General features: G+C 45.0%; 3 protein-coding genes and 2 non-coding genes across 5 annotated transcripts; 1 reads left to right on the top strand and 4 right to left on the bottom strand.

Moving 5' to 3' along the window:
- Positions 1–559: 559 nt before the first annotated feature.
- LOC114146396 (uncharacterized) lies at positions 560–6,115 on the bottom strand. Its single transcript, XM_028020384.1, has one exon. The coding sequence runs from the start codon at positions 6,113–6,115 to the stop codon at positions 560–562; it is 5,556 nt and encodes a 1,851-aa protein (XP_027876185.1).
- Positions 6,116–10,716: 4,601 nt separating this feature from the next.
- trnas-cga (transfer RNA serine (anticodon CGA)) lies at positions 10,717–10,798 on the top strand. Its single transcript has one exon. It is a non-coding gene; the product is annotated as a tRNA-Ser (tRNA).
- Positions 10,799–11,486: 688 nt separating this feature from the next.
- On the bottom strand, positions 11,487–11,568 carry trnas-cga (transfer RNA serine (anticodon CGA)). Its single transcript has one exon. It is a non-coding gene; the product is annotated as a tRNA-Ser (tRNA).
- Positions 11,569–12,982: 1,414 nt separating this feature from the next.
- Positions 12,983–17,233, bottom strand: LOC114146258 (uncharacterized). Its single transcript, XM_028020186.1, has 7 exons — positions 16,660–17,233; positions 16,289–16,501; positions 15,922–16,184; positions 15,334–15,459; positions 14,540–14,802; positions 14,038–14,295; positions 12,983–13,949 (listed from the first exon to the last, which is right to left on the bottom strand). The coding sequence occupies exons 1-7, from the start codon at positions 17,171–17,173 to the stop codon at positions 13,163–13,165; spliced, it is 2,424 nt and encodes an 807-aa protein (XP_027875987.1). The 5' UTR covers positions 17,174–17,233; the 3' UTR covers positions 12,983–13,162.
- Positions 17,234–17,898: 665 nt separating this feature from the next.
- Positions 17,899–20,085, bottom strand: LOC114146335 (uncharacterized). Its single transcript, XM_028020308.1, has 3 exons — positions 19,994–20,085; positions 19,650–19,879; positions 17,899–19,060 (listed from the first exon to the last, which is right to left on the bottom strand). Exons 2-3 carry the CDS (start codon positions 19,869–19,871, stop codon positions 18,590–18,592), a joined length of 693 nt encoding a protein of 230 aa, XP_027876109.1. The 5' UTR covers positions 19,872–19,879; positions 19,994–20,085; the 3' UTR covers positions 17,899–18,589.
- Positions 20,086–20,488: the final 403 nt, after the last annotated feature.

Below are 20,488 nucleotides of genomic sequence, written 5' to 3'. Positions count from 1 at the left end.
CTTCTTGTTTACAGCATGCAGCGCCCCCCTTCGGACCGGAGGATGCCTGCCACACATCTCGCTCAACTACACTCAACATACACACCACTTACTGAGCTATCATCTCATACAGTGGAGGCACTTTCCGCAACACTACCCCCACTCTGGATGGCAATTAAGCAATAATTCCACTCCAGCTTTACAATGCATAAAACCGATACACAATCCCCATCGCAAACAAGAGATTACTGTGACAATCATTCATGCATATAGGTGAGGCGTAGCATCAAACCATAATTAGCCAGTGACATAATTAGCTCATTTAAGGTGTACCTCATGTGCAAAATTAAGCTTTACATGCAACAGGGGAGGAGAGGAATTACTCAGCAACATACATGACGACCGGGCAGGACACTAACTGAACTCCATCAGGTATGAGAAACATACGGCAAAACATGTCTTACGAGATAAACCGTTTGCTCTGCTGTTAAATTTTCTTTGCAGTTCGAACAACTGAACAGTAATAAAGAGAACAGACACATGTGGCCTTGTTGGACAGGTTCAACTAACTTCTGGAACCTTAAACTGAGTCCATGGTCCTACTTGGAACTATCCATGTGCCGAACCGGTCTGGTGCTCTACGCCGGCGCCTGGATCGTCGAACCGGCGGGCCCAGAGGAGGTGAATATCCCACCACACCCCCACCATCCTCATGGTTGACATGGGAAGGGGATGATGGGACAAACACACCCAGATTGGGATCCTTTGCAGTTGAGGTAGGCAGCAGAGAACAGCCAGCGCCTCCACTGGTTGCATCAGCAAACAAACCCTGTAAATCCAGGTCACCATCTGCAGAGTCCTCCTCTAAGGTTGGTGGTGGAACCTCAGTAGGTTCCCAGTGTTGACTTTGCTCCAGGACCCACACGTTGTCCAGAGGCTCCCGGCTGCGGTAATGCTTTAGCTGGTCATGGTGGACGACTTTCACCTTGGACCTTGGGTTCTTTTGTATCCGGTAAACTAGATCATCCAGTTGGCCTAGGATGAAGAATGGGCCTTCATATGATGGGAGGAACTTTTTGACTTTATTCTTGACATGACGTGTTCCTTTAATGAGATACCACACAGGGTCTCCAATTTTATACTGTGTGTGGCAGCAGTTTTTGTCATACTGTCTCTTTGCACGTGTGACCGAGTCCCTCAGGGCTTCTCTAGCAATTTGGTGGGCCAGCTCCAACCGTTCCCGCATCTGCTGCACATATTCTGGAGCAGTGAGCTGGTGTTCCGAATCAGGGGGCAAACCTGCGACGAGGTCCACTGGTTCACTTACTTCTCGGCCTAACATCATAAAGTTTGGAGAGAAACCTGTCGCACTATGTTTGGTTGACCGGTACGCCATCACAGCATAAGGAATCATCAGGTCCCAATCCCAATGACAGCGTGCTGCTGTAGTAGCCAGGATCTTTTGGAGGGTGGCGTTGAAACGCTCGACCTGACCGTCTGACTGCGGCCTGAATGGTGTCGTGTGAGTCTTGTCTATCCCAAACAAACTGCACATCCCTTGAAACACCTCAGACTCGAAATTGCGTCCCTGGTCACTGTGTAGCGCTTGAGGGATTCCATAGCGGCACACCCACTCACTAGCAACGATACCTGCAACTGTCACAGCTCGCTCGTTCGGAATAGGAAATGCTTCAGTCCACTTTGTGAAGTAATCTTGTATCACAAGCACATAGCGGTTTCCACGCTCAGTCTCATTCAGTGGACCCATAATGTCCAGTGCAATGCGTTCCATAGGGGCTCCTACCTGGACTGTTCCCATAGGAGCCTGCGGTGTCTTCTGGGGTCGAGCCCTTGATGCACAACTGGTACAGGTTTTACACCAGAGGGCAACATCCTCCCTCATGTGGTACCAGTAATACCGGGTTCTTAATCTGGTCAGGGTCCGCTCTACACCAAAATGTCCACCCACTGGCCCCTCATGCATCTGTCTCATCACATCAAGTTGTAGTTTACGTGGCAGCACAATTTGTGGGTAGAATTGGGTGTCATCAAGGCAATAGAACCGACGGACCAGAACTCCATCTCTGAAGTAGAGTCGTTTCCATTGAGTCCAGTATGTCTTAGTGGCTGGGCTGCATGGCGAGACAACAGGCCACGGGGGGCGTTTATCACTAGCCTTCATCCAGCTGCGTATGGGTGCAATGTCCACATCAGCATCCTGGGCCTGGCTCAACTCCCCCATGGTCCAGCCATGAAACAAAGTCGTGTCAAGAGTCTTAGCCACATATATTTTCTCAGTCAATTTCAAAGTGCACCCATCAGTTTGAACATTGTGATGCATTCTATCTGTATCAGTGGAAATGTTTTGGTCTAAAGTCTTTGTATCTGTTGTAAGGGTGTTTTGACTTACCCCCACTGGACAAACCTCTGTGGTGGATGGTTGGTCCTCCTCCCCCACTGAACTCAGCAACAGGGAACTGATGTCAGAGTTCAACTCACACTGGACAGCCTGATGGTTGATGGGTTTGGATGATGTTGAGAGTTCCTGCACTTTACATGGGCAGGACTGGCGGCAGGGTCTCCTGGAGAGGCTGTCGGCATTAGTGTGCTGTCGACCCGGACGGTGGATAATCTCAAAGTCATATTCAGCCAGTTTCTCAAGCCATCGAGCTAACTGTCCTTCTGGCTCTCTCATTTTGGTCAGCCAGCGCAGACTGCTGTGGTCCGTACGCACCTTAAACGGCCGGCCGAGGAGATACTGACGAAAATGGGATGTGAAATCCACTATAGCCAGAAGTTCACGTCTTGTTGTGCAGTAGTTTTGTTCAGGCTTTGCCAACTTGCGACTGCCATAAGCCAACACTCGTTCCACACCCTCCTGCCTTTGCGACAGTACAGCGCCGATGCCGGTGTCACTTGCATCAGTATCGAGTACCATTTCACCGCAGTCCAGGGGATAGCCGAGAATGGGGGCTGAGATGAGGAGACTCTTTAATTCGTCGAAAGCAGCCTGGTGCTCAGCATGCCACTGGAAACGAGCATTTTTCTTAGTTAGGTTGTGAAGGGGTTCAGCAATGGATGCAAAGTCTTTCACAAATCGCCGATAGTATGAGGCCAAGCCAATGAAACGTCGAACCTCCTGAATGGATGACGGCGTGGGCCACATTTGGACTTTTTGGACCTTGCTGGGGTCCGTAGCTACACCATGTTCAGACACTATGTGACCTAGGTAGGCCACCTCCCGGCGGAAAAGGCAGCATTTGGCAGGTTTTAGTTTCAGGTTAGCTTGTTGGAGTCTGTAAAACACCTGGCCAAGCCGCCGCAGCATCTCTGGCACATCCCTCGCCAGGACGATGATGTCATCCAGGTAGACTAAACAGGTCTCCCACTGCATGCCAACCAGGATGCGGTCCATCAGCCGCTGGAATGTCGCCGGGGCGTTACACAACCCAAACGGCATGACATTCCACTCGAAGAGGCCCGTCCTGGCACAGAATGCAGTTGCTTTGCGTGCTCTTGGCGTCAGCTCCACCTGCCAGTAACCCGAGGTAAGGTCCAACGTGCTGAACCATCTGGCAGTAGACAGTGTATCCAGCGTATCCTGGATGCAGGGCAGGGGATACGCATCCGGTATGGTTCGCTCATTGAGAGCCCTATAATCAATGCAGAGCCGATATGTCCCATCCTTCTTACGTACCATAATTATGGGCGAGGCCCAGCTGCTGTGGCTGCGTTGGGCGAGACCATTCTGCAGACTGTCGTGTATCTGCTGGTCAGCGTATTGCTGCTTCTCTTTCGCCATTTTACGTGGATGTTGTTTGATCGGGGCACCTGGACGAAGTACAATATCGTGCTGGACGAGGTTGGTCCGGCCCAGGTCAGCAGGCCCAGTAGAGAACACCTGTCCATAAGTAGAAAGCAAACATTTAAGTTGGAGGCGTTCCCCATCATTGAGGTCTTTAGAGCTCTGAGTATAGAACTCCTCTAGGTGCAGAGGAACCACCGGAGAGCTGACTGGCGAGTCTGCGGCTGGGGAGGCACAGGGAGGCTGCAGGGCCTCAGCTGGCTGGAGGAGACCAGCCAGGGATCCTTCTTTAATGGTCACAGCTTTATTGCCAGGATTAAAGAGGCGAAGGGGGACCGTTTTGGACGTCTGGGGATGAACTAAGACTCTAGCGAGGAGCACTTTGTGCTTCTCAATAAAACCTTTAGTAGGGCTAAGTATCATGTCGCTGCGGGCTGTCCCACTTAGATGCATGCTGCCCCTCACAACATACTCCTGTCCTGGTTCCACCACCACAGTTCTGGATATTTTCACTGCATGCGACTTCGGGTTAGATTCAGGTTGGTAGTAGGGCACTTCTTCACCAAACAGGGTGATGCGGTGTCTGCCGAAATCAAGACGGGCTTCAGCTTGTGCGAGGAAGGGATGGCCCAGCAGCACTTCTAACCCTGCTATCTCTGCTACAAGAAAATCCACATCCACCTGACGGTTGTTGATGTGGACAGGTATCTGGGCCTCACCCAGCACTGGCACATCTACAGGTCCCACCCCAAGTAAAGTCTCAACATTTGATGGATACAGTTGAGGTCTCACGTCAGGGTGGATGGAATTATAGTAGCGCAGCGGCAGCACATTTCTCCGCGCCCCACTGTCCAACACAGCACACACCTCCACTTCGTAGATTTGCATGTGGATACTCATTTCTTGGCTTTGGTCTTTCAGGTGGAGCACAGTAGGTTCTTGGGTGTCACAGGGGGAGCTGCTGGATGTCAAATCTTTGGTGGTCTTGTGGGGAGAAGGGCACTGCTTCTGGATATGACCCCAACCTTGACAGTTATGGCAGCGGACTTTCCCTTTTGTAGAATTTTTGCGGTTATTAAAGGCCGAGGGTGTGTGTGTGGCAAACCAATTCGGTGAAGAACTGATTACAGGTGTAGTTTTGATAACTCTTTCATGTTTGTCATTTGCTCTGACCACAGCAGTTCTGGGCCGTCGTTCAATCATGCTGCGGGCTCCTGGCTGCATGGCACTGGTGACATAAGCTGCAGCCCTTTTGGTGGTTTCATGAGCATGAGCTATTTCATATGCACGGGCGAGTGTGGCTGGTCGTTGCTCTAATAGTTTCTGGACTATTTCTGCATCACCCAGCCCATTTGTGAAAACTTCGACAGCGATAGAGTCCTGTTCAACTTCTGCCCTGTCGCCATAAGCCACCGTCACTTTCCCATAAATATCATCTCTGAATGCATGCAGGGCCTCTCCATGTTTTCGTACTCGCTGCCTTAGTTCTACTGCCACCGCAGCAGCATGATCAGAGGATGGACCATATGCAGTTTCCAGTTCGTCCACCAGGCGGCGGTAGCCCCACCTGGAAGAGCGAGGATTTCTGTGGACAATGGCCCCTGCTGCGCCAACCAGGCAGAATTTCAACTGCACTGTCATCGTTTTTTCGGACCAGTAGTTCGCTTCGGCGCAGCTCTCAAACCGGTGCAGAAATTCTTTCCATGGTGTGGTGCCGTCGTATTGTCCCGGACGCAAAGTGGGGACCCTCTCCCTAGGATCTCCATCCTCCTCACTGTCGGACAAAGGCTGCTGCAACATGAAACGGGTTTTATTGGCTTTTAATCGGGGTTGGGGCCGTGCAGGGGTTTGCCTGTAGCTTATAGTTCCATCCAGCTTAGGGGTACATTGCACGGCGGGAAATGCCACAGGGTTAAATGGGGCCGGCGTGCTGTGTACAAAGCTTCGTACATGAGCAGGAGCGAATGGGTTGGAGATACAATTATCTTTCGTTTGAAACGTGGGGGCTGGGTAGTAATGCGTCCCGTCGTCTGCATCCCCCCCATGGGCATAACCTTGACATTCAGCAGCAACGAATGGGTTGGTAGAGCTAGCCTGTGGTTGAGCGGGGCCGTATTGCGGTGCGAGCATGTCCCCTCCTTTGGCGTACGAGCCGAAACAGCGTTCGTCACACAGAAAAGGGTTGTAATGTTCACATTTCCTCACCGCCACATCTTCAGTAGCTTTTCTACACTCTGCACCCTCGCAGGACACATCCAATGTCATGAACGGGTTGGAATAATCTGTTTCAAGCCCATAGTTTTTACGGGAGTGACGAGCGGCGGCGTCCATCTTGCAGTTGTTCAGCCACGGGCTAATGCAGTCTCTCGGCTTTATTGCTAGCAGCTACTATCTCTCTTATTCAAAGCTCACCACTCGTCCAACAAGGCGTAGAAGTCCCTTCGTGGTCGCCAGTGTTAACCTTTCCTGCTCAGTCTTCTGACCGTGGTCGGAGGACACAGGGGAGCTCTTCCTCCAGGGCCGAAGTGAACTCTACTTCGGGGTTAACTCCTTCATACGCCTTGTACATGAATCACACGGTGGCACGAAGGTGGCTGGAAGTTTACTTTTAATAGCGCCAGCTTACAGTTGGAAGTTGACAGAGTTTTTCCTTTTGCTACTGTCCCGGTCGTCGGCTACACTCACACCTCCCACATACTGTCTCTTCTTCGCTTCCCCAGCCTCCCGGTTCTTCTTGTTTACAGCATGCAGCGCCCCCCTTCGGACCGGAGGACGCCTGCCACACATCTCGCTCAACTACACTCAACATACACACCACTTACTGAGCTATCATCTCATACAGTGGAGGCACTTTCCGCAACACGGCCATCACAGCGCCCTCTGCTGGAGCGGAGTCATGCAACACCATAATATGAAAACAACAGAAGTTCATTACTGTTCAAAACAAAAACCTTCTGGTTTAAATAAGAGACTTAAATGCAACTTTAAAAACACAACTCAGATTTTTAATCATTAAAACTGAAACCGTTAAAGTCACGGAAAATGTAATGAAAATCGCGTTTTAATGTTGATTTACGCATTTTAGTTGAGCAGTTTTATTTGATATGGTTTTGCTGAAGATTCACATTTAAGGCGATTTTATTTAATGATTTGATCAAAAAGGATATCAAGAAAAAACTCCACACGTTAAATAAATAAATACGCAAAGCAATTTTTGTTTTGCTTTTTTTAACAACTTGAAAGGACGATTTCTTCCACTTCATAATAAAATAAATTAAAGCTGCAAGCAGCCTCGGGCGGCCCTCGCAGCAAGCGCCGCTCCGGCCTATTGGCCACCGCGGGGGTTCCGGCCACCGCAGAAGCTCTCGCTCGGTTTCCAGAGCCGCAGCCCGCTCCCCACCGCAGAAGCTCCGCCGCAGTTTCCAGCACCGCCGCCCGCCAGCCGCCGCAGAAGCTGTCGCGCATTTTCCCCGCCCGTCCACCGGGCGATACGCGTGAATGCGTTCGGCGGCGCTGCCCGACGACTGTCGAAAAATCTGGCGCAGATCGGTCGATGCGTCGAGGAGATACAACCCATGTATTAACTTAGGGGGCGCAGTGGAGCCAAATTACATTTCAAACCCGTTGGGCTCTTTAGAGGTGAACAAAGGTCATACATATCCAGTTTGGCGCCAATCGGATGATCTATGCCTGAATAAGAGCCAAACGTATGCATATGGCGAGGGACTGATATTCGCCATTTGGCCACGCCCACACGGTTCAGCCAGCAGCGAGCATTGACAGAGTTTATCATCCGAATCATCTTGATTAGGTCAAGAGAGCCATAAACGGAGCTTTCCAAGTAAAAAAACGGCACTTCCTGTTCTGAGGGGGCGGGGCTTAGATGACGTCATAATATGATGACATAGGGTCGTCAAGGATCCCACCAGGGTCACTCGTGCAAAGTTTGGTGCAGAAGCTATCGACCATTCACAGTAAAATACAAGACTTCCTGTTGTCAGAGGGCGTGGCCTACGTGATGTCATCATTTGACCATTGGATATTATTCTACACAAGAGGATGATCAATAACTCAAACTTTGGTGTCTCTGTGAGTTTTTGTGTTAGAATTACAAATTATTTAATTTTTTCCTCTTTAATTCAACATTGAACTGTCATTCCGTAGGGCAATGCTGCCCTCTGGTGTCGAATTACTGAAATAATGAAACTATTTCAGTGGCCAGCAGAGGGCAGCATTGCCCTACAAACGACGAACATGGACTGTTTATTATGTAATTACACAGAAGATCTCTCTAATTCATTCTGAGGGGGCGGGGCTTAGATGACGTCATAATATGATGACATAGCATTGTCAGGCATCACACCAGGATGAGTCAGGCCAAGTTTGGTGCAGCTCGGTCGAAACATGTGGAATCTAGAAGCAAACGTATGGCATCGGCGTTACAGGTCACTTCGCCACGCCGCCACACCCAGCTGCTTCATCGCAGCCGGTCGGGGCTTGAATCCACAACACACCAACATGTCTTCTGTCTCTGGACACAGTTTCATGTTGATTAGGTCAAAGGGCTAAGATAGCGACCGTTCACAGTAAAACATGACACTTCCTGTTCTCAGGGGGCGTGGCTTAAGCGATGTCATCATTTCACCACAGGGTATTTTAGGACACCTATTGATGATCAATCACTGATCGTTTGGTGTCTCTGTGAGTTTCTGTGCAGGATATATAAGAGTTTCGTGTTTCATGGCGTGTAGGTGAACTTTGACCCCTGGTAATCCCCCTTCAGCAAGCTCATACAGTCACCAATTTGATAACTTTAAATCAAACATGCCTTATGATCAGACTGACCGAGTTTGAAGCCGATCAATCGAAATCCCTAGGAGGAGTTCGATCAAATGCAAAGGCTGTAAACGGCCACAATAGGGCCCAAAATGGACCTTCAATCCAAAATGGCCGACTTCCTGTTGGGTTTAGAGCATGGCTCCAAGAGACTTTTTTGTACGTCCTGACAAGATACACATGTGTACCAAGTTTCGTAATTCTAAGTTAAAGCATGGCTTGGGGCTGATTTTTTAAAATATTCTAGGGGGCAGTATAGAGAAATTAGGCCACGCCCACCAAATATCGCTATGGATTCCTGTTGGCGGGTGGATAAGGATCCATCCTAGTGAGTTTGGAGCAGGTCACCCCGAAACTGTGGAATTCAAAGCCAAACGAAATTCGACGGCGTTCGCAACGCCGCCACGCCCACCTGCTTCATCGCAGCCAGTCGGGGTTGGAATCCACAACACACCAACATGTCTTCTGTCTCTGGACACAGTTTCATGTTGATTAGGTCAAAGGGCTAAGATAGCGACCGTTCACAGTAAAACATTACACTTCCTGCTCTCAGGGGGCGTGGCCTACGTAAAAAAAAAATTTCACTGCAGAGTATTATAGGACACCCGATGACGATCAATCACTGAAAGTTTGGTCCCTCTATGTGCTTTTGTATAGGAAATATAAGAGGTTTTTGTTTCATGGCGTGTAGGTGAACTTTGACCCCTGGTAACCCCCCTTCAACATGCTCCAAAACTCACCGATTTGATAACTTTAAATCAGACATGCCTTATGATCAGACTGACCGAGTTTGAAGCCGATCAATCGAAATCCCTAGGAGGAGTTCGATCAAATACGAAGGCTGTAAACATCAAAATCGAGGTAAAAAATGGACCTTCAATACAAAATGGCCGACTTCCTGCGATACTTGCACTATGACATTACTTGTAAATTCTGAGCGTCTTAGTGAGCTCTACAACTGTACCGAATTTCAAGTCTCTACGATGAAGTAAGTGAATAGCAATGGGTCTGTTGAAAATTGCTAGTTGCCGGCGTTGAGCAATTTTTTTTGCGATTTTTGCGGCGACCTTAAAATTCAAAATTTTTAAACCGCCTAGTCGCTTCCGCCAAGTTTGGTGAGTTTTTGAATATGATAAAGCCCCCAAAAAGGCACACGAAGAGGGGGGCAGAATAATAATAAAACAGTACAGATACAATAGGCCTTCGCAGCGCTTTGCTGCTCAGGCCTAATTAATTCCGTAAAGCTGACACTGCTGGACAAGGGGACGACATGATTGAATTAGTAAAACAGATAAAAACATGAGATCATTGTGAGATTTTAGGAAAAAAAGTGTTTGGGCTGCAATAAAAACCCTTCTGCTGCATTTTAAAGTCAAATGAACGAGCTGTTATTCGCTGGCCGCTGCGTCTCGGGGAAATGATTGGATTGTCCCGCTTTCAGGCAGGATTACCGGCCAACAGCTGCTGTCCTCCGCGTCTGTCTGCGTTTGGACGTTTTCATGGATGGGATGTATTTTGGATAAGTGTCTCCATCGCTGCCTTCAGACCTTTGAGGCATTTCAACGCACAACCCCCGCTGATGGGCGTTACGATGGCCCTCACTCCTCTGGGAACATTAGCGCGATGGTTTTCATTCCGCATAATGTCATAAATCCTCTGCAAAACAATATTTTTATTGCTTGGAAAGGAAGAACTCTGGTGCATTTAAACCTAGAAATCGCTGATACTAAATAGAAATAAGAGAATTAGAAATCATTAACAAGCAGTGACTTATGTTTTTCTGGAACAGATGTAAGTTTGCTCTCATTAGACCACAGGGTGTTTAAAATGTCATGTACGGCCCCTGGACCAAAATTAAAGAAACTAGGACAAAAACTCAAACTTTTAAATGAAAATCTACTTACAAAAATATTAGATGCGACACAAAGTGGTCATTTGGTTTCCCTCTGTTGTCATGGTAACTAAGAACACATCTACTCTAATGCTTTTAACAGCCACATTAAAACTTGGCTGACTTGTGCTCTGAGTGACCTACATCCTGTTCTTATTGCTGAGGATAGATTCATTTTATTATTTTATTCCTTCAGTGTCGTGAAGCTGTGATGGCCGAGTGGTTAAGGCGTTGGATTCGAAATCCAATAGGGTTTCCCTGCGCAGGTTCAAGCCCTGCTCACAGCGAACAAAGTTCTTATCAGGATTAGGAGAGCAAACATTTATTTGCACCTAAAAAGTGTCACAGTAATAAGCTCAGCTTATTTGCATCAACTCCTCTGAGGTGTGTTATCTGACTTTGAATCTGTTTATGATGCATCGCTCCAACTATCAGCAATGTCTAAACTCAAGATGTGACTTTATTTAACTTATATGCACAAAATATGTACAGACTTGGACAGAACTGTCTCAGAATATCATTACTCTAATGAAAAACGGAGGGACGGCTTGATGCAGCAATAATTTCATAGCCTGGTGAACGAATGAATGAACCAATTATAGAACAGGTCAGATGTTTTAATTACATTTGTTTAGTGAAACTTTCACTAAATGAAATTATTTATTGAATGAGGCTGTCTATAAAAACAACATAACGCTGCAAACGGGTCTTAATCCAAAAAGTTTCCACATTCCTGTGTCCTTGTGGAAGGGCAGTCCAGGTTGCAGGTAGATGAGACAATTTGCCATTAATTGTTGTGTGAAAATGAAATTATCCACAGCTGTCAGACCCCAAACCGAGAGCAGGACTTCCTCCCACCATGTCTAACTTAATTATCCCAAACACAACCAGAAGTCAGATATGGATTTATCTTTTCATCCCAGAGTAAAACCTTCATATGACATCAGCTTAACAGATAAAGAATAGTTTCCACTCCGCTGTGAGCAGGATTCGAACCTGCGCAGGGAAACCCCATTGGATTTCGAGTCCAACGCCTTAACCTCTCGGCCATCACAGCTACGTGTGTTTACATCTGAATAAAAACCTGAAGGAGGGACATAAAGGAAGGAACAACACGAGATGAGAAACTGAAGAGAGGACTGAAATGGATGCAGACACTTGGAGTAACTTTTATATTATTGAGATAAATATTAAAAATCCAGATAGGAACTGGTTTTAGTCTTTGGATTCTTTGCAAATAAAACAAGACAGAAGAACTCGATTCATGTTTTACTTTAATATACAGGAAATTTATTGGTCTAGTATTTTAAACCAACTGATTCTCCCAGTCTAAAATCATTGTGAGCAGGATTCGAACCTGCGCGGGGAAACCCCATTAGATTTCGAGTCGAGTTAACCGCTCGGCCATCACAGCTGCCTGCCTCCCAATCAGAAGAAAAATAAATCCAACATGATCCAAGCCAGAGGTCAAGTCCTCTAGGGTCGCCAGTCTGGACAAGAAACAGGAAAAAATAATTCATTAAAATTAATTACCCAAGTAAGCAGCAGATTAACATAACTGTTGTGTTTGCATTACCTGAGGAAGCCAGAGTACCCAGGAAGAACGCACAAATTCAGAAGGAGAACATGCAAACTGGAGCTCAAGAAGTTATCCAGTCTCCTTAAATAATAGCAATAATGTATACCTTATACAAGAAAACCACCAGAAACATAGAAATTCATTTAAAAAACAACACAATAGATATTAACTATAATTAAAACTTACTCAGATTTCTAAGCTCAGTTTCAGAATCAGGAGCACAACATGTATGACATTTAAAAAGTTATTCAAATCATTTCAACTCTCTGGTTCTGGAATAATATTTAAATTTTTAAGTATTAGTGTTAAGAGAGATTATTTGTATTTTCCACGTATTGTCAATACTGTCCATTTATAGACAAATATATGATGAAATCACTGTGAACAGGATTCAAAACACACGAGGAAATAACTTCATTTGCAAAGTTTCTTCCTAAATGATATTAAGAAGATGTATTTTCTGAAATCCTGGTCATTTTAATACTAAAACCTTCCAAGGATGATTTATAAATCACTCGCTGTGAGCAGGATTCGAACCTGCGTGGGGAAACCCCATTGGATTTCAAAGCCAACGCCTTAACCTCTCGGCCAAAAATGGGGCAAAAGGGACTGCTAGAGGTGGGGGAAAAAGAAAGGAGAGGGGAAAGAAAGGGGGGGAAAAAGAAAAAAGAGAGAGGAAATATCTGAAGCTTCTTCTTAAGTTCATGCTTCAGATATTATTGTATTATTGTAGTAATAATACCTGTTTTATGCTCCACAAAGCATTTTTTACACTAATTTCAAGTTCAATATAGCATAACATCCACATTACTGTTAATTCTGAATTACTGAATTACTATACTGTTGATAGTATCACTTTTGAGAGGGCCAACAAAATTATAGAACACACAAATAAATGATCAGTGACATTTATTCACTCTTACACAACTACATTCACAGAGGACTAACAATATACCTCAACATGTATAAAGCAGCACCTAAAGGCTCACTAAAAACATACAGATAGCAACAGAGAGAACAAAAATGATGAGATATTAAAAGATGAAAACTAAAAAGAAAATCTTTCAAACAGTCACTGCTTCCCAAGAGACTCTTTCCATTCCAAAATGGTCTGTCCAGAGGCTGGACAGTACCATTTTCCCTTAATCTGTGTATGGCCAGTGCGTTTGTTTTTCGCCTGGCCACAAACTGAACACTGGTAGTGGTAGTCCTGCTTCCATTGGCGCTTTTTGGGAGGCTCCCCTCTTGCCAGGCGTTCCTGGTCTTCTAATTCTGCCCTATTCTGTCTCCACTTCCTGTAGCGATTCATGTTGGCTGGAGCCTGATCTGATGGTGATGATGATGCTGAACCAGCAGCAGCTGCTGGGATTGATGAGTGAAGTGGTGGTCTATAGTACTGATATAATGGACCCAGAGGAGATGGCAGGGGTGGGAACTGTCCTTGTCCAAATGAGGTCAAAACTGGAGCTGGTGGACCGTAGCAGAAACCCAAAGAAGTGGATGGCGCTTGTGGCATCTGGTTCTGCTCACAGTAGGACCAAGCAGATGATGGTGGCTGGTTAGTCTGTGGACACAGGAAGCTGGCAGGAACTGGGGCCTGTGAAAAGAGTCCTGGCTGGTATGAAGGAGGACATTGCTGGGCGGAGCCAGCTTTACCACCAACCCGTTGACGGATCAGTGCCTCGCCTTCTCTGTTTTCAGGTTCCTTAAACTCCATGCTTTTATGTCCATGTTCCACAGGAAGGGAGGGGAGCTGTCTCGCTTCTGGAAAGGAGGCGTCAGCCACGGACACCTTCGGAGGAAGATTCACACCTTGGAGAAGAGTGTCCCTGTCTGTTCTCTTCTGCCGCTCATGTAGCCTGAAAGATAATACAACATAAATTGTTTCCTTTCAAAATCAAGCCATCTTTAAAGTGCAATATCTGTTAAAAATAAAGGACATCTTACCAAGCACACACAGTGGTATTGTTGATGGTGACCAACAACAAGTTGGTCTGGTCCTGTATGGGCCTGGAGTCCTCAAGTAGTTGTTTAAAGTGGCAGTACGTTTGAACAATAGATTGTGGGATGGGTAAAACCTTCCCCTTGCTGTCTTTTGGTCGGTTTCTTGCTTGCTGATATTCTTTCAACAGCTTGAGGCAAACGCACTCAGACACTCTGTTTGCGTCAGGTCTCTGGGCAGCCTGGCCATGGGTCATGAAGAGTCTGTGTAACAAACAGGTCATTCAAATAGCAGAAAAACACAAGCTCATTAACACTGATTTGATTGGAGCAGTAATGAAATGCAGTAGAAAAGTTCTTCTCATTTTTATGAGTTCAGCAAACCCATATTAATCTCCTAAGCTTAATGCTAAGAGAAAAAAAATATTGTATTTGCAATTCATGACTTGGCTTCCATCAGTGAATATGCAATCAAGTTATCCATTGTGTCAAATATTAGACAGGTTACCTTTCAGCTGCTTGCTGACCAGGTGCAGAGCCACTTCGTTTCCGGGAAGCCCTCCAAGGTCCTGGTAACGTGCTCTTCTTGGTTTTTAAGGTGTATTTGGCAGGCTGCTTGTCCATAGCATGCAGGTTAGAATACAGCTGCAAGACATTTTCTACCTCTGTTGTTGACAATGCAGTTATTGTTCTGTTGAGGCTCAAAAGGTACTCTGCCAAGCTGTCAACTGCCTCCCATCCAGGAAAACCTCTGTAGTCACACCGGGTCTCCTTAAAAGAAAAATACATAGATACAGATATGCACACAGTCATTTCTTTATGTTATCTGAAACAATTTCCTGGAACTGATGGTTGATCGGATTGGATAATCCGTATTTCTACCAAAGAAAAAGGCCAACATGCCACAAAAGAAAAAGAGAGAAATAATTTAGTCTAAAACAGTGGTCCCAAACAAGTGCTGCAGAAGCCTTTTAATCATTTAAGTAAGCTGTTTGCAAGCAAGACACCAAAAACATGCAGGGAAGGGGTACATGAGGACCAGGTAAGGGAACTACTGGTTTAAATAAAGTAGATTAAAGCATAAAATCAAGTACTGTTTCAGATTTATTAAGAAAAAATGTTTAGATGCTGAGAAAGATGGAAAAGGGAAAGTAAATCAAGCTAAGCCAAAGCCTAATCTGGAAATATGATTTTATAACAACAACTACATCCCAAAATTGTCTATTGAACATAATCCAGCAACCAAGCAAAGTGTTGCATGCTGTAATGAAACAAAATGAACCCACATAGGTCTCACTCTACCTGGGATACTTGGTCCACCTGGGAACAGCTACTTGGTCCACTAAAGGAGTGGTCATCAGTAAGCTGACCTCCGACTGAAGCAGCAGCATGAGTGGGAGAGGCAGGGGTTGAGTCGATACTGGTTTCCTGTAAACACACAGAAGCGACAGCAAATGTTCCTTATATCGCCCCAAAAAAACCTTTTTCTCTGCACTCATGATGGCAAGGTATTTATAGTGGCTGCTTATTTGTTTCAGTGTAAACCACTATATTAACGTGACAATGGAATCTTATTTTTAAGAAAATATCTAAATATGAAAATGGCGTACACAATAATAAACAATGTTACAAACTGACATTTTTGGCTCTTACAGTATTTATAACATAAAAGTTTGAAATGTTTTTTTTTTTGCTTTTGTTCATCTCATTTACATGATCATCACCAAACTATTCAATAACAACCATCTTCAGTTACTGATGATAATCTCATAAATTATAACAATAGATTGTAAATGCCAATGTAGAAGCATGGAACACATGAGGGTAATTTGCTCTGTTAATAAGACAAATTACTCACTAAATACAAGTGTAATGTAATTAAAGCATTACCTGAGATGACATGGGAGAAGATTCTTCCTGGAGAAAAAGAATGTTAGGGGATGGCATTTCCAACTGGCTTTCACACTGTAGGATGTCGTGGGGGCTCTCTGAGAGAATGTCAGTGACGTCACTGATGGTGACATCAGGACTGTCCTCCTGAGCGTTAGCTGGCATCTCTGGCAAAATAACTCCCAGTTCGCTGTCCTGCTGGGGACCTAAGAGGTCTCCTCTGTCTGACTGTGCAAGAAGATACTCCACAGCAATCCGCTCACCTTCAAGGAACATAAAGGACATTTGACAATTGTATTTGAAAGTGGCAAATTTGCTGTACAAAAATCAGCATTTTTGTGGAATTTGTTAGGTAAATGTCCAATACCTGTGGGACAGCCTGGGGGAACAAACTCTGGCAAGAGGGCATGACCCAGCACTTTGTTGCTCAGAGTGTTGAGGTTGGACATCAGACGAACATCATAGAGTTTACTGTGCGATCTGCGACTCATATCTAAAGCTTCTTGGGTTCTTTTCATGTTCCATCTGGATCCACCCTCAAGCATATACATTTGAGTGTGCATGGCATTGCTTCTCCATCCTTAAAAAACAGAGTTGCAAAGATTGGCAGCATTTATGAAATGATAACTTCTATGGAATTTTTTTCAGAAATTATGCTTACTCTCATTTTTAGATGTAAGGTTAAAATTCTGGTGTTACAAAAATGAATGACATCAAATATACCAATTCACAGTTTACCTGGTATGAAGGAGCACTGGTGTCGATGAAAGCTTTCAACTGAAGACGAGCCCCTGCTACATCTGAAGGTTTGAACTTCTTTGTCTCCCTTTTGTGTTGAGCGAAGCTTGGTGTACAGTTCAACACCAGGTGGATCTTGGATGCATGGCAGGTGCTTCTGCTGCACTTGCCACACATGAGTCATGCTCTCAGGGTTGATCAGGCGGAGACCTGAGGTGTCAGTCAGTTCCCACATGGAGTTTAATAATTCCTGAATGAGGTTCCGGGTTTCTTCTACCCCTCTTGTCCTTCTTCTGCAATGTTTAGCAAGCTCACTCGAATTAATGTTGGCCAAAACTTGGGCGTCAGTGGGAGGATGACCAGTATATTTTTTCTTCAGCTCTGACCTCTTTGCTTCTTTAAGGCAGCTGACATCATCTTGATCCCATTCAAAAATGCAGCAGGACAGCTTGGAGCAGAAAGTTCCATAAAGAGGATGATGTTCTGTGGTGAGACCGGTTGTGAATCGTCTCATGTAATGAAAGATGTCAAGCCTCACTTTAGTTTTCCATGGTCGAAACCACTCAAGCACTGGAGGCACGCCTGTTTAAGCAAAAATAAATATATAAATAAAACACAAATTAATCAATTCTACAGCAGTTAATTTACCTTATGACTCACAGCTGATTGTATTAATGTTGCTACATAAAACATAACTGCTACATAGATCACAATACCTTGTTCAAAATACATTTCTTAATAAAATAATTAAAGTGACCCTAAAATATTTTAAACTTTGAACTGTAAACAAATGTTACAGTGAAGTGCAACGAGGTCTAAAAATCACAAACCTGATTCACTACAGCAGTCTCTGTCAACATAAAGGATTTGTGGCTCTGGTTCCCCAGCATTCCGGAAGCGCATGACAATTCCTTGGCAAGGTTCCTCCAACCCTGCTCCTTCACCTGTGGTCAGCACACAGTTCAGAACCTGGCCATATTCATTGGTGATGTTTGTCATCCATGTAGCGGTCTCAGAAATTCCACCAGCAAGTTTCTTGGTGATCTGTTTGGTAAAAAAAAAAAAAAAAGGTAATTATAATCTGATTAGAATTTGGAATGCAAATTATAATCAGAATAACAACATATTTTAGAGGTGTTTTACTGTACCTTTTTGGTTGAATCAAGCTTTAAAATCCTTCCATATGTTGACGTGATGACACCCTTCATCTCGGACAAGTGACAGAGTATTTCATTGGCATGCACAGTCTCAAACCACTGTGCAAGAGGAAGGGGGCTAAACTCTGGTGGATTCTGATAGACCACTTCATGGATCCTACTTAACGCGCTCTTCTTCTTGTGAAGCTCACAGTCAGTCAGATAATCGATGGTGCGTTTTGCCCACTCCTCACTGTGCAGTTCTTCTAATGCTTGCTGCACGTAACTGGAGCTATTTCCAACAGTGCGTGGTTTCAGCAAAGTCACACACCTTTTGTCCAGAGCCAGTTGTGTGGTGAGAATGGCTGGAAACCTGTTTCTATGGGCAGGATCTAACTGATTTAGCACCTCTGTGCTCCATGGACAAACAGGAATCATGCATTTACTGCACCGTGGATAATCTCCCCCAATCAAATAATATCTTGAATCAAGATCTATAACTTCTCTGACCTTTGTGTAGATCCCAGAGTGATGCATCTTGGTGTTGCATTGATGACACTTAAGAGAAATACCCCACATCCGCATAGGTGCCCATAAAAACATCCTCTGCCTGAAGTAGACCAGGGGATCTGGAGGTGCATTCATTATCTTTGGTAGAGAGGGTGGATGAAACCAGTTTTGTGAGAAGTGTTGTTTAAACTGTCCAGTAGAATTATAAAGGCACTGTGCAATCCATTGCTGGTCTGCTGGCTTGATGACCCGCAAAAACTGCTTGGGAAGAAAGCTGACCCAATTCACCTCCGGAGGCCTAAGGTGGGGAATAGATGAAGCAACTGAAGGAGTTGGCTGGGGGTGTTGCACTGTTGCAAGGCACTGTTGTGGCTCAAGTGCTGGTTTCTGGGGAGGTGTTGCTGGTTTCTGGGGAGATGCTGCTGGTTTCTGGGGAAGTATTGCTGGTTTCTGGGGAGGTGTTGCTGGTTTCTGGGGAGATGCTGCTGGTTTCTGGGGAAGTATTGCTGGTTTCTGGGGAGGTGTTGCTGGTTTCTGGGGAGATGCTGCTGGTTTCTGGGGAAGTATTGCTGGTTTCTGGGGAGATGCTGCTGGTTTATGGGGTGAAGTTGCTGGTATCCCATGTAGTTTAAATACTTGATGTTGGTCTGGCATAGATGGTGATGTTTTGCCTGGTGGCTCATGACCTTCTTCAATATGATGAAGCAAACCAACTGCACCCATGACCTTTTTCCCACAATGTTCACAACATTGCTCTGCATGAAAGTCAGACAAATGTTCAGAGAAAAGTTCCACATTGACATCTTCACTACATAATGCACACTTTATCTGATTTGGAGTTTGACTGACTGACATAGTGGGAAGTTGGCAGCTCCCTGAACTTGAGCTCCTCTGCGCTGTCTGGTCAGCTGGAACTGTGCCTACACCTGAAATGTTTTGTGTGGCTGGATCTGCTGCAGCTTCAACTATGCTTGAGCTCCTGTGCATAGCAGGATTAACTGTTTTTAAAGCTGAACTGATTTGTGGGCTTGAATCTGCAGCAGCCCTAGGTACATCTGTGCTGCTCCCTGCACCTGGCATGCTTTCTGCTTCAATCCCTGTTGTATTTGCCTGCTCAGCTGACTGTGGAAAAACAACATTGAATAAACTTGTGTAATAAATCATTAAATTCTTTCCGGTGTTCTATAGCCATTTCGAATTATTGTCTGTTTTTGTCTTACATATTAAGATAGGTAACAAAATAATAACAAAAACTTAAGTGAAACACTTAAAAATGTCAACACTCACTGGTATGCAACATAGCCTTTTTTAATCTATTGTATACAATAAAAGAAATTAACTTACCGTATGATAACCACAGTTGCAGGGAATTTTTTTCCCAAATATGTCGATTGTCCTGACTTTTTGGTTGAAGGCAGGAGTCAGTGGGCATGTGTCTATCCGCTGGATGACAGATTTCCATCTTCTGGCTCCAGGTCTCTTCCCGGTGGTAAATCGGAACTTGCCCTGAGCATACAGCTGCATAACACCAGCCCAGTAAGAGTCCGGTTTTCCTGTCTTCGTCATCTTTAAAACTGTACAAATCACAGCAGATGTTAGAATAATATTCCAAGCAACAGTATCTTTTTATGGTGGACAGTAACTATCCACCATATAAATAAACTATTAACCATAAATACTCATTTTACCTCGATTAAACAGTCAAAAAGTAGGAGACGGAGGAGCAACAACATTCGTTTCTTTCCGCGCAGGTCACTGCGCATGTCATACGTGATGACGTAACACGCAAAATCCTAGGAGTTTGTTCGGATTGGTTAGGACTTTGTTAGGAATTGTTAGGACTTTGTTAGGAACTTGTTAGGACTTTGTTAGGACTGTTAGGAATTTGTTAGGAATGTTAGAAATTTGTTAGGAACTGGATTGACGGCCAGTCGGCAGCGGGTCACAGCTGCTTAAGGCTTAGGTAAATCTGAATAAAAAAACATAGATGGGATTTAAGTGGTTGGAAGGGCAGGGATGAGGAAAAAGAAGATTTTTGGAAAGAAAGAATTAATTGGGATGAAAAAATCCTCTAAAAACAGATGAGAAAGTGGAATTAGATGGAGAACAAAACTGGGAGTAAATGATGGTTCTGAAAATGCTAAGAAACACATAGGTGGAATAAAAAGGGTTGTGAAAAGGGG

The sequence above is a fragment of the Xiphophorus couchianus genome, chromosome 6 (genome assembly GCF_001444195.1).
Source record: "Xiphophorus couchianus chromosome 6, X_couchianus-1.0, whole genome shotgun sequence".
NCBI classification, from domain to species: domain Eukaryota; kingdom Metazoa; phylum Chordata; class Actinopteri; order Cyprinodontiformes; family Poeciliidae; genus Xiphophorus; species Xiphophorus couchianus.
Note: the sequence above shows the minus strand (reverse complement) of the source record. Positions and strands in the feature narration are given on the sequence as shown.